Genomic DNA, 17,952 nt, shown 5'->3' with positions numbered 1-17,952 from the left:
TTCTGTTGTCACTCAGCTAAATCTGTGGTCCCTCTAGAGTAGTGACCTGATTTGTCTTGTTCCACAAAGGAACACTTCTAAGACAAAAACATGAAATCAAACCTCTGCTGTATCCAATTTCCAGACAAGAATTTAAGCCATATGAAAGGTTCAGAGTTACAGTGTTACACTAAAGGAAAGACTTTAAACCTGCAATGGAATCCAACATACTCCCGAACCTGAATTTGGGGTCCAATCTGAGTAGCTGCTCCTTTTCTCTCTGATGCAATAACCAATTTTATGACAGTGCTGTCCTCACTGTCTTGAAGAAGTAGCAGGCAGTCATGTTGTCCACATATGCTCTATTCTTGGACTGTTTATTGGCTTTGATTGTTAATGTGTATTTTCCTTAAACCTCTCAGTAGGTATATTTGACTTCAAATTTTAATACATACAGAGAGGCAAATGCTGCCTGCAGATTCAGTGAGTTAGTGAATTTTCAAAAGTGTAAGGTGCTAGTACTAGTGAAGACAGAGTATAGCCCATAAAATGTTCCAGTTACAAGTAGTACTATAATATAATCTAGTTTGTAATATAATAATTTTGAGACATTTCAATGTATATTTTCATTAGCTAGGACTTACACTGAAGTCTGGATCTAGCCAATGAATTTTAATTGTCTTTATAAGTGTGCATTATATTAGCCTTAGAGGAATGTAATTTACTAGTTTAATTTGCACAGGATATCTGCATCAGTGCTGTTAAAGAAAAGGATATTGAAGCAAAATTGAAGCATGTCATCAGTGAATGGAGTACTCATGCTTTCAGTTTTGGTCAATTCAAAACTCGAGGAGAACTCCTTCTGAAAGGATCAGATATACTGGAGAAAATAGCTTTGGTGGAAGACAGCCTCATGATATTGGGGTCGCTCATGAGCAACAGGTACAAAACTTAATAAATGCACATATTATGTAAATCTAATCAAACCCAAAAGGAAACAATGATCATCTTAGGTTCTTTTTCCCTTTGACTCATGTTCACACAGGTATAATGCACCATTTAAGTCCACTATACAACAATGGGTTCAGAAGTTGACCAATACTGCAGAGATAATTGAAAACTGGATTACTGTACAAAACCTCTGGATTTACCTTGAAGCTGTGTTTGTTGGTGGAGACATTGCAAAACAACTACCTCAGGTATATTGATTTATGATAACAATATGTTAACAGCAATATGTTGTACCAAGGGATTAGCCACATCACAGAGTTTACTTGCCAATGCATATAATGCATATAAATTTTGTGGGCTCCACATAGGTAGTTCAGAAGAAGTTTTGCAAAACTGGACTCTGTCTGATTGAACTGCTTATAAAACTTGGTCAAACCTACAGGAACAGCACTGTTTGTAATGCAGGCTCAAATGTTCCTGTCAGCTTGCAATATTAGTGAATCATATGATACTACAAGGCTCAGGACTACTTAATGGTACAAAACTGATTTATCACTTTTGCCATTTATGCAGACATCCCTTTCTTCCTGGGAGCACATGTTTATAGGCTTTAAGTTATGTAATAATAGAATGACAGATTTTCTGTCTGAATTCTGTACTCACTAGGACTCAATATAAGGAAGTCCCACAGAGAGTCACTGCAAGACTTGGGCAGCTGCATGTGTGTTAATCTGTGTGAACTATTGCAACATCTTCAAAAGGCAATTATGAACTTCCACAATAGCAGCTGCAAAACAGTTAAAGAATGATCTGACTTCCTGCAGGAGTGAAATACCAGAATAAGTCATCCTCTCTGTTGTGTCTCCTAATGAGAGGTTTTCATGTAGTTCTAACACACCACAGTTTGGTAGCACTGGACCAACCAGTGCTGTAACTTAACAAAACCATGATTATTGGGAAATTATTAAATAATAAATTATTTCAGGCCACATCTTTTATAATTAAAGGCTTACGATTTCCAAAACTAACATTAATTGTTGTAAGGTAAGTAAAGCTTTCTTAACTGTTGTTTAAGATAACAATACTTTTTTTTAGTTTGTGAGATACGTTAATAATTGTTAATGCTTATCAGAGAATCAATAAGCAGTTTTTGCAGATGAACAAATGCTGCAGCACAGCTGAGGCATTTGATAACTGCTAAAGCTACTTCTTACAAAGATGATACATGAACCAGTATTCTGGGAAAAAAGCAGATGTGGTGACTATCTTTTAAGAAGGAGGAGAAAGAACAGCTTGGTGGAGGAGTAATGATAGATGAGTGGGCTTAATTGCAATTCCTGGATGAATACTGCAACAAATAACTGTCTGTAAGCATCTGGAAGCTAACAAGCAGATGAATAACAGTCTGTGAATTTTTTAGGAGCAAAACCTGTCAAACAAATCTAATTTATTTTTAGGGCGGGCAACAAGCTTTTGGATAGAAGAAAACCAGTAGTCGCTGTGTGTCTTGATAGGCTTTTGACATTGTCTCTCATAGTACAATTAGAAAATGAGTTTTAGATTGCTGGCGTGTAAAATGCAGGCATAAAAGTGGAAAGCCTAAAGAGCAATAACTGATAACTAGAATATTGTACCTAGTTTTGGCTGAAGAAACACAGACAAATTTAAGAGAGCATAGAATAGGGTGATAAGAATGAGGAACTATCTAGAAAGGATGATGCACAAGAAAAGATTCAACAACTAGGCTTGTTTGGCTTGAAGGAGAGGAAAAACTGAAGAGAAGACGTGATAAGTTCTAAAAAACATACGTGTTGCTCTTAACAGGAAGAAAACAATGTGTTCTCTGTATCTATGAATATAATGAGAAATAATTGGTGTACACACAAGAAAGATTAAGCTTAGATATTAAAACAGAGTCACCAGTGGCAAAGGTTGCCTAGAGAGGCTTCTGAATCTCCAGCATTGAGCATCTTTAAACACAAGACAGACAGATGTTTTTCAAGAGTGGCATGGGTATGACACTGTCTTGTGACAGGTAAATGGCTTTGGATGGTCTCTTGAGAGCTCTTCTAGCTCTCAGATAATTTATGATCCCATTAACATTTCATTTGTTGTAGGTGAAGAGTTTTTAAAATCAGTATACCCAGTGTAGAAAAATATTTATTCTCCAGCTCCCAGTATTTGAGAATTTGTCTCTCTTAACCTACAATACCTTACAAGTGCAGCACCTTCAGAGTATTTATACTGCTTTTGTTTGTCAAGTGTTACTGCTAACAACTGTACTGCTCATAACCTGTGTGGAGCAGCCATTACATGTCATTTCTGAGAAGGCTGCTGCTTGAGTTTTTTGGTGTGTTGGAATCCTTGTATATGGACAATTTTGGTGCCCAACATGAAATAAAAGACATTTCCAGAACTGTCCCATTGGAGTCTGTCTCTTGCAATTTGAACTCTGACCATTATAAGCATGCCTATAAATATTCATACATCAGTCCTGCAAAGACGACTTGAACATCAAGGGAAATATTAAACTGTTACCTTGTCTCATGGAATTCTTTAATTTTTAGAATTTGACAAACATGAGGAAGAGCTAATGTGTTTTTCATGTACTCCAGGAAGCCAGAAGATTTCAGAACATTGATAAATCATGGCAGAGAATTATGCAGAGAGCCCATGAAACAACAAACATTGTGCAGTGCTGTGTTGGAGATGAGACTTTGGCACAGTTATTACCACATTTGCTGGAACAATTGGAAATCTGTCAGAAATCACTGACTGGGTATTTGGAAAAAAAAAGGTTAATATTTCCAAGATTCTTTTTTGTATCTGACCCTGCTCTTCTGGAAATCCTTGGTCAAGCATCTGATTCCCACACTATTCAGGTACAAGTAATAGAGCAATAATGTTCTTATGGTCAATATTAGTAAGTGAGGACCATGAAGGATTTTGTTATTTAGTTGAGAAAATTTCTTTCACTTATGAAAAGATTTATAGAATCTTCTAATACAGGATTTAAAGGCAAAGTAAGAATGCCCTATCAGATCAGTTTATGGAGCTTTTTTTTTCTGATTCTGTTGTAGGCACATTTATTAAGTTTGTTTGACAATGTTAACCGAGTGGGATTTCATGAAAAAAACTACGACCAGATTTTATTGTTTGAATCTCAAGAAGGAGAACAGGTCAATATTATTGAACCAGTTTTAGCTCAGGTAATGGAAGTATATATTGCAGTTTTTCATGACTTCATTTAAAGTAGATTTATATTTTGGAGACCAACAGTATTGTATCATGCTATTGTTTGACTAGCTGAATGAAAACCTTCCAATGTGAACAGCAAGAACAAAGGCCAGAAAGGACAGGACATTTGTGTCATTCTGTAACGATTACTTTACCTGTTTTTTCAGCAGTACTGACGTGAAGTGCCAAATCCATCACATATCTCTAGAAAGGCAGTGGAGCAGGAGGAGGAGAGGAATCTTTGAAACATTAGAGAATAACAAAGAGGGAAATGGGAGTATGAAGGTCTGGGAAAAAAGTTGCATAGGGCTTTTTCTCGTTGTGAATTATTCATAAACTAATTCTTTAAAAGTACTTTCTTGTTTATTTCAGGGCAATGTGGAATTCTGGTTAGGTCAGCTGCTGAATGGAATTAGGAAAACAATCCACACCATCATTAGACAGGCATCAATGGCCATTAGCGATTCAGGACTTAAGCTGTATGACTTTCAGGCAATGTTTCCTGCACAAATAGGACTTCTGGGAATTCAAATGATCTGGACCAGAGATGCAGAGAATGCACTGAACAGTACCAAAACAGACAAAAAGGTAGTATTTAATGAATCCTTTGGGATTAATTAAAAGCCTTGTTTGGAACAGTGCATATTGTGAAAAGTTAAAAGTAACATGTAGGAAAAAGCACAAAATACTAGTTAAGTAACCAGAAAAACAAATAAACTAACAGGAAAACAGAATGATAAAAAATGTGTTAAGAGGTCACACTTCGTCATCATCCCCCAGCATGTGCTTTAGAATTGTTCCTAATCCTGTGATTTTCTCTATTGTTCTGTCAGTGCAGTCCTCTTGGGAAGGGAAAATTTGTCAGTTTGGGAATATAGAGAATCTTATCCTATTACTTTCCTAAAATCAAATTTGTAAAGAAATAAGAGCTCCCCAAATTTGGGGAAATAACTGTGCTTCATGGGCATTGATCTATTAGACTAGTGTATTAGATTCTTCAGTTGATGACCTCTGTTTTTTAGGGAAGGGAAAGAATGGAAGCCATTTGAGGAGGTGCTGGTTTAATCTCAAACACGCAGAGAAGACACTGTTAACACCAAGGTGTTATTACTAACACCAAATCTATGAAGGAGGAAGGAGAGGGTGTGACCTAAAGAGTTGCAAATTACCATTAATCAAGAATATACAGTGAGATTGGACTAAGAACTAGAAACACCATCCTACCATAAAAGTAAATGCAGGGGAATGGTACCACGCTGTACTTTGATACTGAATGAAAACTCTAGACTATGGAGAAGACCACTTAGTGCCACATTTTCTGCATTATACAAAGTTTAAAAAGGGCATAGACCTACTTACTTTTAGTCCACTCCAGTTCATGTACTAACAAGACACAAAGATTCTTTTGCATTAACTAGAAAACAACTTTTGTTTTGGGGGGATGAACTGTGTGTGTGTGTTTGGGGGGCAGGGAGGTTGTTTAGTTCTCCTTTAGTTTTGCACTGTTTTTAGCATTCTTTTCTCAGCAAACAGTGTGAGTTTTAGGTTTTGCATCTATTTACAGGAAGCTAGTGTGATTGTTCTCTTGCATGTCTGGAACAGGAGTATGTATGAGCTGCCCTTTCTGAAACCTCAGCGCTTTATAATTTGTTGTGTACCAGGAACATCACTGATAGGCTGATGCTGTTTACATAAGTCAGTATTGTATAGTTAGTATTGTATTTTGTGGAATTTTGTAACAGAATCTGGTGCCACAAAAGAAATTATTTTTTTAGCATTGGCATCTAAAATTACACTACATTTCCCCCCTCCTCTGGTTAAAGGATGTGATAAATCTCCAGGTTCCCATTTCCCCTAAAGAGTAGATACTGTTTGGGCTGATGTGCAATACCCAAAACAAGAGACTGATGGTTCTGAAAATATGCAGGGGTGCAGTCAGCTGAAGATATAATGTATAGTAGAAGAAGCAACAGTCGTGGAATAAAATCTTATGATGTGACCTGTTCACCTAGATATAACCTTATTGTACTCTGTTGCACTAAGAATGCATGCATGGAGGGCAGCCTGCAAATCCAAATTTAGGATTCCAAGCCTAATAAATACAAAGCAGATCATAGATGTCATGGGCCCGTACATATGCAGACGTTTTTTGGTTTTTGTTCTAAAGATGGGAAGAAAAAATGACGTCTGTATTAATATAACTGTTCTTGCTATGTGGAAAAGGTAATGCACACAACAAATCAGAAGTTTTTGGAAATTTTAAATGATATGATTGACATGACAACACACAATCTGACAAGAATGGAGCGGACAAAATATGAAACTTTAATCACCATTCATGTGCACCAGAAGGATATCTTTGATGATTTGGTAAGTTTTTGAAAACTTTTAAGGGACTTTCTGTATGGAATTTTTTGCACATATAAAAAAATTATAAACAAATCTTGCAATCTATTTTCTTTGAGTAGCTCTGACATTAGTGCTGTGTAACAGCATATCAGATTTAGTTTGATTTCATGTAGATGTCATGCAGAGATAAGAGTGAATTATATATAGGTATGTTCATAGGTTCAGACTTCAGTTTTTAAAATGGTTGTTGATAACCATCATGCACAAACTCCCTGTGAGCAAAAGAGTTTAACTTTTTAAATTAAACTATTCTCTCAAATTGAATATTTAATATATTATTTGAAATGTAAATGGAAAAAAAGTCCCTTTAGTATTGCTATCCATCATGTGATTTCCAGCCTAGCCTATGTGTTGATTTAAGGTAATAGTTATTCAAAGGTTAAAGCGGTGAGGCTCCATATATTTGAAAAGGGTAGCAACAATAACCAGAACAGATATTCTAATTTTTTTTATAATTTAGTTGCATCAGGCTTCCTTTAGATAAGTATATTGAATACATGAAACTATAATTATAAAATAGAAGTAAAATATCTTTCAAAAAGATTGCATGATGCAAAGGTCAATAATTCAATACAGCATTGTTTAATTTATGTATACATGTTAGAAAGATAAAAATTAAGTGCATGTGTAAAGATAGATAGAAAATCTTAAAGAAAAATACTGAATGTTAGAAAGAAAACTGCCAGCTTCTAAGATAGGCATGGGGTTTTTTCCTCTGCCTGTAATTTTTAATTTATTTTCATAATTATTTTCTTAATGGGACATTTCATTATCAATTAATTTAATGTCATATCATAATATTAAATTACAGAAGATTGGTTAAATTTAAAGGGTCTGTATGTGAAGTAAAAAATCAGGGGCAAGTCCAAAACTGGGGAAAAGATTCTCAATTGGTACATGTAATACTACCCTTTTCTCTCAAAACGTTCTATTCCCTGCTAAACATGTCCTTTTGTGATTGAGAGAAAATAGAGGGAAGTGGCTTAGAATTCAGAACCTCCTCTTCACCTTACACCATGTCTGCAAGGCTGATAACCAGGACTACATATTCCGTAAGAGGCCAGTGGTTTTGAGATCAAGTGTCAAAAATAATGAATCAAGATCTATTAATCTGCCACAACTCTAAATATGTGTGGCAAGTTCATACTGAAAAATACATCCCAAATAAACAAACACATAGACACATATACAATATATTCAAGCGTTGTCCATGATTTAGTATTTGTGTGAGTAATAGCACCAGATACCATGCAGTGTAACCAGTATTGTTACTTAGTTTTTTATGAATTTTTCCATCACTGTTCTTCAATATCTCTGTATCACACAATTCCTAATCTCTGTACACAATTCAGAGGAAAATCAAAGTGGTCAAAAGGTTCAGAGCACGTCATAGACAGGTTTGAAAAGATGATTCTGGATATCTTGACTCCTGACAGATTCTGTGCTTGTTCCTCCAGCTCTTGAATTTATGCATAGTAGATTTTTTTTTTCTGTATGGAATTTAAGATTAATTTGTTATATTGTTTCATTTCTGTATTAATTATTTTTCTTTTCCGTTATAGGTCCGTATGAACATTAAATCTCCATCTGATTTTGAATGGCAAAAACAGTCTCGATTTTATTTTCTTGAAGACTTGGATAAATGCATTATCCAAATCACTGATGTAGAGTTCACCTACTGCAATGAATATTTAGGGTGTACAGACAGGCTTGTTATAACTCCCTTAACTGACAGGTAGTTATAAATAGAATGCAGTGCATAGTACTGGAACTAAGATTTAATTCCTTTGACTTAATTCCTTTAACTTTAATGAATCAGAATTCTTTCTTTGGTTGCACTATAATGCTGCAGTATCTCTGGTGAACAGCAGAGGCCAGTGCTTATATATTCAGCTAGCGAAAGCAGGCATCCCTAGGAGGGGTCTTGAATTCTCTTTGAGTTTTTGCTTGAGCTATATGTGGTGTGGTAGGCATTGAGAAACTTGTGCTCAAGATAAATACACCTGAATGCCATACACTTCACCAACCTACACAGAGTGGATCTAGAAAAAAATATATTGCTGCTTTCAATAGGTTAGTAGTTGCATGAGAATTTAGGATTACAGCGACTGATTCATTTGAAGTCACCCTAGAGGAAAAAGCAGTAAGTCAGGACATAGCATTGAATTACTAGTGCCAATATGGTTTTAAGCAAGGCCTATGGAGAATTACACAACTACAAACACAGAAAAAGCTTTGAGGGCAAAACATAAGGAGAACTTTTTACTGCTAGAGTGTTAGTTATACAGCACAGTGCAAACTCCATTAAATGCATATTTTCCTAAAGTACTTGGTAGTGCTTCAGCTAGGCAAGAGGCAGATGTATTTGTTATGCCAGAGCTTGTTCTTTTAAGTGCGGATAGGAATGTCAAAATACTGTGCATGTTCAGTCATTTGTTGCGTGAAGAATGACTGCAGGCCGTTGAATTAATGCTGGGATTGTCTTTGCACTCTCTGTGCTACTAGCTTTTATTTACTAGTGAAATTTCAGACTTTTGGCAATTTCTGAACCAAAATTATGCCCAGTGAGCTTTTTAAGAGAGCCAAAACCCTATGCTTGGCTACCTGGCTTTTAATATGTAATATAGATCTGCCATAAATTCTGTTATGTACCCTACTATTCCTATGCTAGATAGAGGTCTGTTTGCAGCAGTAAACATGCAGTTCATTAGTAGGTATGGCAGCACTACCACTCAGACAATATTTTTGCCCACTGAGAGAGACAGTATCAAGAAAATGTCATTCAAAATGTGTTCACAGAATTAAAATGCAACCTAATTAGTTAGGGATTGATTCAAGGTGCTATGTCACACGAGATTGAAAACTAGCGCAGGGTGGCATTATTGAAGAAAATTAGTCTTTTGAATGAGTTTAAACTATAATAATAACAACAAAAAAGAACAGAGGTATCTGTCTTTGGGCAAACCTAGAAGACCCAAACAGAGCTGCAGGGATTGGTGTCTATCCACTGTCATATATTGAAAGAGTATTTGAAGCAGAGATGTTTTCTAGTGTTAGCATGGGAAACTTATGCACCTAAGCAGTATTGCATAAGAACAGATTTTATTCCCCTTATAGGCTTTTGCCATTTTAATATTTTTAATATTGCTATATGGACTTGCATGAGCTTCTGACAATTTTCAAGTAATGATATCTTTGCTTTCCATTAATCAACTTGGAGTCAAGTGCTGTTTGGCTAATGATTTTGTATTCAGAAAGATTTCTGAAGCACATGATCAATACACACAGGCGGTAGTACATTACATTAAGATAATGGGACTGAAATTGAGTGCTCCTAAACATCGTGTCAGACACAGACCATGTCATGGCAGGTACAAAAAATGAAATGCAAGTTCTATTTAGGACTTGTACTATGTATACAGTTTGTCCTTATCTCATTTTCAGTAGCAAAATTGTTAGGAGTGTGTTAACTGAGTGCCTGTTAACTGATTACTGAGTAATAAGATGATAAAGCATTATTGCTGCTATTTTATTAGAATGAGTACTATATTATTTTATGGGAAGTGATACTAGCTGGCATCATTTGGGTTTTTTCAGTGCCCATTTTCTCTCCCCAGATATATCATAAAGCTATTGAGTTTCACAGTGTTAAAATGGGCTTACTGGGATTTTGGAACGTTGTAGGTTAGAACAACAGTCTTCCTACACTCTTCAGTAGTCTCCACACCATCTGGGGAGGCTGAGACTTAAACCTGAGGATGTCAGCCCAGGATGGAGGCTGAAGCAGAATATGATCCTAGGATTAATGGATGCCTCCTTTTCTTTCTCCATTGCCCATTACAATCTTCCCGCTTGTCCATCCCCTCCTGGAACTCAAAGACCTTGTGACTGGCAGCACTGCTCTGGTTTGGCATGCTGGTAGGGAAACGGCAAGAATGGGAGCTGCTTCCAGCCTCTGTGCCTTCCTATTGCCAGATTAGAGAGCCCATCTTGTGTGCTCTGGGGAGAAAGGAGGAGTATGGGAAAAAAGGCAGAAACCCAGTGGGTCTGGGTGCTGCAGAATGAGGCTCTGAGTCATGGAGGGAGGGCGTATGATTAGTGTGAGAAAATCACAATACTACAGTATTTTGGTATTCAGCATTTAGAATTGGCCTGTGCGTTTCCTGGGCTGTTGCAGTCATTGCTGTGCTGGATGCTTGCTTTTCTGCAGGTGGAGCAAAGGTGGTACCTGGGAACTCCACAGTGTGCAAAGGGGGCAACTGAGGACTTACCACACGGAAGCGCACCCATTTCTGCCCCCTTCCCCAGCTCTGTATAATACAACCGCTGTGGTTACATTAATGGACTTCAGGTAATTAACAGTAGAAAAAGATTAGAACTCTTTGTTCTGTCTCTAGGTGTTACATCACTCTGGCACAGGCCCTGGGCATGAGTATGGGTGGTGCACCAGCAGGACCTGCAGGGACAGGGAAAACAGAGACAACTAAAGACATGGGCAAATGCCTGGGGAAGTATGTTGTTGTTTTCAATTGTTCAGACCAAATGGACTACAGAGGACTTGGCCGCATCTATAAAGGTAAGAAGTAATCTGGTTTGTTCATTTTAGAGTCATAAGTTTTTATCTCTTCACTAGTGAGTTAGCAATGATTAGTAGGGTATTTTCTTCTCCATTTCCTCTTATTTCTAGATGCTCATCAACTTTTCCTGATATTTAATTAGTTCTCCTTTTTTCTTAACTTTTTTCTTCCTGCATGCTTTCCAGTCTTTTTTTATATTCTTGGATGGTATTTCCTATCTATGTCTTCTTTTCCTTTTCTCTTTTAATCCTTTCTACTGATTTTCTTTATGCCTCTATCCTACCCATCCCAAGGGCAGAGGATATTTAGCCCCCCCTTGCCATTTTTCTATCAAGCAAGAGAAACAAATAGGAAGCTCAATGATGTTTTGCAAAGCAGGGAAACATGCAAAGTGGTGCGATGTCTTATTTTGAACTCAAACTTTTTTGAAACCAGGAAAATGAGGTAGTAGTCAAACTCTGATAACTTTTCATGATAAGCAGAGCTTTGAAGTCAGTTTTGCAAACAGTGATCAGGCGATCCATTATCTGTGGACTGCATTATGTCTATTTTCTTGTGTATAGCTACTACTGGTTATATGGACTGGCAGACCACAGAATGCCACCGTTTTCCTGACTCCTTGGTGATTTCACTTCTTTGTATTAAACTGTTTGTGATGTGTCAGTTCAGACATCTAGCATCTGTACACTTGCTTTGTTTCTGCCTTCGTATCCTAAGCACTTTGGTAACTTATAGTCATTTCCGATTGAGTCAATAGAGATAACTGCAGCTTGTCATTGCCTTCTTTTAGTAAAACTGGGCACAATTTCTGTGTGTAAGAAAATAAGCTGAGTTTTAGGGCTCAGCTTTCTTTGTTGTTTTTCTATAAGCTGACCATTTTCCATGTAGTATTGTCATCATATGCAACAAAAGCTAGGTAATATTGTGTAATGTGTCCTTGTTATCTGGCTGCCTCATTTAATGGCATGCTGTTGTTCAATATAAGTTAGGAAAAATGCTTATAGAAGTCAACAAATTCCTGTTCAGGCAACCATGATGCCTGTGACTGCTTACCTCAGTCAATTTGCTAGTGGGATGGTGGCTTACTTCTCAGACAATTTGCCTGGGAATTAGATAATAGATCCAGCTGAATAGAGCCTGAATAGGGTGATTTTTTTCAGCATTCATCAGACTGTTGTGTGTCTGGGAGAAAAAGTAAGATTCTGTTCTTAGATAAGTCACTGATACTTTCATCTGTGAAGGGCACCAGTTGCTTTGGACTTACTTTCACAACTTGGAAGGGCCTGGCTTGGTGTCCTGGTTTTGGCTGGGATAGAGTTAATTTTCTTCCTAGTAGCTGGCATGGTGTTGTGTTTTGGATTTAGGATGAGAAGAATGTTGATAACACACTGATGTTTTCAGTTCTTGCTAAGCAGTGTTTATACTAAGTCAAGGATTTTTCAGCTTCTCATGCCCAGCCAGCAGGAAGGCTGGAGGAGCACGAGAAGCTGGGAGGGGATGCAGCCAGGACAGCTGACCCCAACTGGCCAGAGGAATATTCCATACCATATGACATCATGCCCAGTATATAAACTGGGGGGAGTTGGCTGGGGAGGGGGGGGGTTGCTGTTCGGGAACTGAATGGGCATCAGTCAGCAAGTGATGAGCAATTGCATTGTGCATCACTTGTTTTGTATACTCCAATTCTTTTATTATTATTATTGTAATTTTATTATTTTTTTCTTCCTTTCTGACCTGTTAAACTGTCTTTATCTCCAACCCAGGAGTTTTACTTTTTTTTTCCTGCTTCTCTCCCCCATCCTGCTGGGTGGGAGGGAAGTGAGCGAGCAGCTGTGTGGTGGTTAGTTGCTGGCTGGGGTTAAACCACGACACTTGGAATCACAATTTTTATGTTGAAATGTCTTTAAGATACCTGGTATTTCTTGAAGAGTGGATATACTGAAGTCAGGGAAGGAAATGAACTCTTTTTGGTTTAATAGGAGGAGCAAAGTGAGTTTAGAGAAAGATTCTTAAATGCATATGAGATCTTTAATGGAAAAAAAGGCAGTTCTTCACAGCTGCAGAAACGCTTTCATGCAGACTCATAAGAAAGTTCTCATGAAGCATACATATATTTTAGTGCATACATTGAGAAATTCTTCAGAATTCCACATGTCTGCAATAGGCTTTGTACTCCATCACCAGTGTTTCCTCTTCCAAACTTTTCACTTCATCTGGTGCTGTGGGTCAAGTTATCAGATATTAGCAGATTTAGCAGTGAGGACAAAAAGGGGGTGTGGAAGTGGTGTTATCATGTCTGCAGCCATGTTTCCAGATTTTTTCTGGAAGGACAATAAATTTGATCTTCAGAATAAAGAAATAGAAAAATATAATATAATATAATATACATAACAATATATTGTATACTATAAAATGATAATTTAAAGTTCTCCTGGTTGGCTCAGAGATGAGGTTCTGTCTCCCCATTTCCCTGTCTTCCTCTCTCTTTTGTTTTCCTGTGTGACTCCAGCTATTCACAGGCAGATGGTCTAGTCAAGCTGTCCAAGGCCTGTACTTTCATTTTTTATAGTTTCGGTTTTGAAATTTGAACCAAAAAGTAGGTTCAGATAAAACTGGTCATCTGCATTGGACCAGAGGTAACCCATGAAAGTACCAGGGAAACAAGTGAGAAGGTGAATTTTCAAGTTTTGTATTATATCAAATTCAGTGTTAAAATTGCCCAGGAATAGCAAATCAGGGGGACTTCATCACTGTTACTGAAAAGTGTTGGTGAATACCCTTTAGGAAACCTTTTGTCTGTGGTTGTCAGTAGATGAGTATAAAAGTCATGTTTGCTTTGGTTCTGTTTTCTATAGTTACAGTCAAACAACTCCAGTCTTACCTGAAGTACCTTTTTGATATTTAATGCAATATTTAATGTAAGATTTTATATTTATCTTAATTCAGAAGGTGAATAAACAAGTATGGAGCTCTGTAAATTCTTTCAGGACCGACAAGTACCTTGCAGCTCACTGCTGCTGGGCTGCACTTTGGCTAGACAGAGTTATGTTTTAGTGAAATTTTCTTCGAGTTATGTCACTATAGTTCTATTCCTGTGTAAAGTCTTAAGAGATGTGTTGTTTCAAGGGTCAGGCCATACAGCTGTGTATAGATCATAGGGTCATTGACATGGAAAGGGACATGGCACTGCATTGCAGAGATGCATTTTGAAGTCTTTCTGAGGGGGTAGTAGCTACGCTGTGTGATTCTTATATCATGTGAGCACCAGGTTTGTAGGATATCTGTACTGATTGGGGTGGGGGTGGGGGTCACATTTCTTAGACATAGTTAAAAATCTCTTTAGTCCTGTCCTTTGTTTTCTGCTTTTACTACATTTCTGTATTTGATTACCATAATATGTTCTGTGTGGGGACAGAGATTAATGTGCAGTCTGACAGTGCACAACAAAATTATGTTGTCTTGAAGCTGTTCTGCAGCTGGCAGTTTGCTTGCTGTGCCTTTGCTTGTGTCTGTGTGTATACATATATGTGTATTTTCTTTCCTTTTTATTTTTAAACACCACCAGAATGAAATAATTTTGCAAGAACTGAATTTATTCAAAGCTGTGGGATATTGGCCTTGCGTGAGAGTCAGGTTTCCTAACTCCATGCAGCAGGTGGCATTATAGAACAAGTGATTTTTTTTTTTTTTTTTCCTTTCCCAAGGAAAAATTGTTTGGTTAGAACTGAACCTCACCATTCTATAGAGAAAGTAATTTCAAATGCCTTTAATATACAGATAGTAAGTGTACGAGACAATATTATATGGAACAAAGTTTCTTTGTTAAAAATATCTGGCTTTAGGGCTTTTCCTTGTTGCATCCCGAAGAGTAGATATTGGTGTTTAATAAACAAAGTAGAAAAACCACTTTTTTTGGTTTTTTTTCAGAATGGATCCAAGTAGTCATATAACACATGTAACAGAAGGGGCCAAATGCATTTGAGAAATCTCTGCAAGAATTTTCTATCAGGGAGCAGCAAGAATGGGGCAGCTCCATGAGGGAAGACAAGCCAGGAGCCCATGGTGACCACCACACAGGCAGGGGCAGGGACTTCACTGACCAGGGCACAGTCCCACAGTGCCTGAGCAGGGCAGGTTGGTGACAGCTTGTTCCATCAGCTGTCCAGTGACCATCAGACAAGGTGAAATAACAAGCTGGGTCCAGGGTCCATCTAGGGAGTTCAGTCAGAAACAGAAGGAGGCAGGGCTGGAGGTAAGACTATGGATAGTTCTGGGGTCCTCCGGGAAGTTCAGTCAGCAAGTCAGGATAACAGGAGGTAGGGCTGTGCCCAGCCCTACATGCAACATAGCCCAGACCTCCCAGAGCTGAAATGGAGCTCCTGGACTGGAGGGCAGAGAGTATGGGTAGGAGCCCCAGGTAAGGCTGGTCGGGGCAATTAAGGCTTATTGGTGCATCCAGGGCCCTGATATTCCTCATACAAGAGGGAGAACATTAGTTAAAGGACTTGCTGCCACACCAGTGAAGTCAAGGAACAGTCTTCATTTGTTTTTAAACACAGTAGGATTGAGTCTTTCATGTTTTAAATTTGGTACCTGTCTATAGAATTACTTTAATCATTACTTCATTATGGCATTGTGGTATTTGTATATGTTCCACTTGCTTTTACATTTTGTAATTAGGTCCATGTGACTTTTTATTTTCTTCAAATTCTTTTGTTTTGGAGAATGTTTTTCCTTATACTATCACAGAAATTAGTTAGAAGACATTTAGGAAAAAGATTACTCTATATATGGAGTGGAACTGAATTTCATGGGAGATCTGCAGTATTGCCCTGGCTGAATCAAATCTTAAGGAGCCAATTTTAGCTGTACTACCATTGGTTTTGATCTGGTGTGACTCCACTAATTTTGTTGAAGAGTTCTTCCAAAATTACATGGGTAAAAAAGACCAATCAATGCAATGATATTAAAAGAAGTGGTTAATGGGCATGAAAAAAGTTAAAAAATGAATGTAAGAATTATTGTCACATTTTTTTCTTTTTTTGCTATCTGCAAAAACTGACAAGTATTAGGTTGGCTATGATAGCTGATCAGCCTAGAAGAGGGGCAGAGAAGAAACATAAAAGTGGCCTCAAGGGGATTTGGAGTAAGATTAGAGTTCCTAGAGGAATATCTTAAACACCAAGAGAAGATCAGACAAGGAACAGTAGAGGGAAGGGAAGAAGGATAATATGAGCAGAACAGGCCAGAGCAAAGACAAGAGAAGAGAAAACATGAAAGAGAAAACAAAACAAAGTGAAAAAGTATTTATTAATAGCATTATTATTGATTTGTGAGTACTTTCTCTTCCATTAGCTTAAGTGTTTTAAGGAATTAACATTACACATAAACCACCCCTTGATTTATTTTACCAGTGCTATAGGCATTGCCATGTAAAGTATGGGGTTTCGGGGAAGCTCTGGGCATAGCTGTTCAACATTGCAAATACACAAATGCCTTTTCTTGGGCATGTGCTTTATTTCTGCATTTAGCACTGCCCTCAAAAGGCTTAAGCCAAACAGAGCTCCACCAGTCCAGTGGAGTGAATTAAACACTTCTGAACATTTGTTTGTAGCACCAGTTAAAGTACTGACCCAGGTTCTTGCTAGACCCAGGCAATAAGAAATATTAGTCCAGTGTGGGCTTTGGGAAGGGAGGAGGTGGAATCAATGGAGTTTCTGCTTTTTCTTTTGTGAAATGGACATGGAATAGCAGGGGATTACATAGCTTTCCCACTACTACTCTGGCAAGCTGCCACTGTAGACTCTCCTGTTTCAGTCCTGCTAACATGATACAGAAGAAGGAGTGCTTGACTCTCCCCAAAGACATTAATTTCATGATGTTTATGAGTACTAATATCTGTCTAGAACTCCATGGCCTGTTCCAAATAACAGTTGTGACTTCAGATTCCTCCCTCTTGAACAGCAGGCTGCTATTCTCCAACAATTTTTGACCTATGAATTAATTGTTATAAAATGCTACAACACTTCTGTCACAAATGTTGTGATTTCTGATTTGATTCTGTGCTTTCGTTTAGGTAGGTGTCTTTCAAACTCATCTTTGACAATTTCACCCCCTGCATAGATGAGTTTCCAGGCTATATGCATGTTTATGCTACTAGGTGCTATATACAGTATTATTGAACACTTTGTGCCTTATGGTTGCTATAAAAGTGTAGAGTTCTTTGTAAAGAAGCTTGTATATCTTTCTTCCAAGGGATAATTCTTTTTCTGGGTGTCATTAATGCACAGCCCAATTTATTCTGAGTTTTTACTTCTCATTTTACTCTGTGTTCATACTCTCTGTTCTTCTCATGTTACATTAAGTTGTATAGAACATGCTGTATTTTATATATAAATCATTCTTGTTTGTTCTGGTATTTTAACAAAATATTATTCTTTTTGCTTTTTTAGGTTTAGCCCAGTCAGGTGCATGGGGTTGCTTTGATGAATTTAACCGCATTGAACTTCCAGTTTTATCAGTAGCTGCTCAGCAGATATATATTGTACTTCAGTGTAAGAAAAATAAGAAACCTCAGTTCATTTTCACTGATGGTGATGTTGTTGACATGGACAGAGAATTTGGTATATTTCTGACTATGGTATGTGTGTGAATATATGTAAATGGCATCACTGTGAAAAATCTTTCCTATTTCATTTCCCATTGAAATTTCCCTGTTGAAATCATCAGCACTGTCTGTTAAAAAATAGTGAATACAATTTGAACAATAATTTGGTCAAATAATAATGATGATATTTTC

The 17,952-nt window shown here is 37.4% G+C and overlaps 1 protein-coding gene across 1 annotated transcript in view; it reads left to right on the top strand.

Annotated features, from left to right (window-relative positions):
* LOC142028869 (dynein axonemal heavy chain 5-like) overlaps positions 1-17,952 on the top strand; it is a 170,223-nt gene that overhangs the window by 47,732 nt on the left and 104,539 nt on the right. The window contains exons 35-43 of the mRNA XM_075022779.1: positions 722-921; positions 1,025-1,178; positions 3,546-3,812; positions 4,011-4,139; positions 4,540-4,755; positions 6,391-6,537; positions 8,139-8,311; positions 10,974-11,152; positions 17,606-17,793. Coding sequence (XP_074878880.1) covers positions 722-921; positions 1,025-1,178; positions 3,546-3,812; positions 4,011-4,139; positions 4,540-4,755; positions 6,391-6,537; positions 8,139-8,311; positions 10,974-11,152; positions 17,606-17,793 — 1,653 coding nt within the window. The remainder of the gene's footprint in view (positions 1-721; positions 922-1,024; positions 1,179-3,545; positions 3,813-4,010; positions 4,140-4,539; positions 4,756-6,390; positions 6,538-8,138; positions 8,312-10,973; positions 11,153-17,605; positions 17,794-17,952) is intronic.

Source organism: Buteo buteo, chromosome 3, assembly GCF_964188355.1.
Source record: "Buteo buteo chromosome 3, bButBut1.hap1.1, whole genome shotgun sequence".
NCBI lineage: Eukaryota > Metazoa > Chordata > Aves > Accipitriformes > Accipitridae > Buteo > Buteo buteo.
The sequence above is the reverse complement of the archived record's forward strand: the minus strand, read 5'-3'. Positions and strand labels throughout refer to the sequence as shown.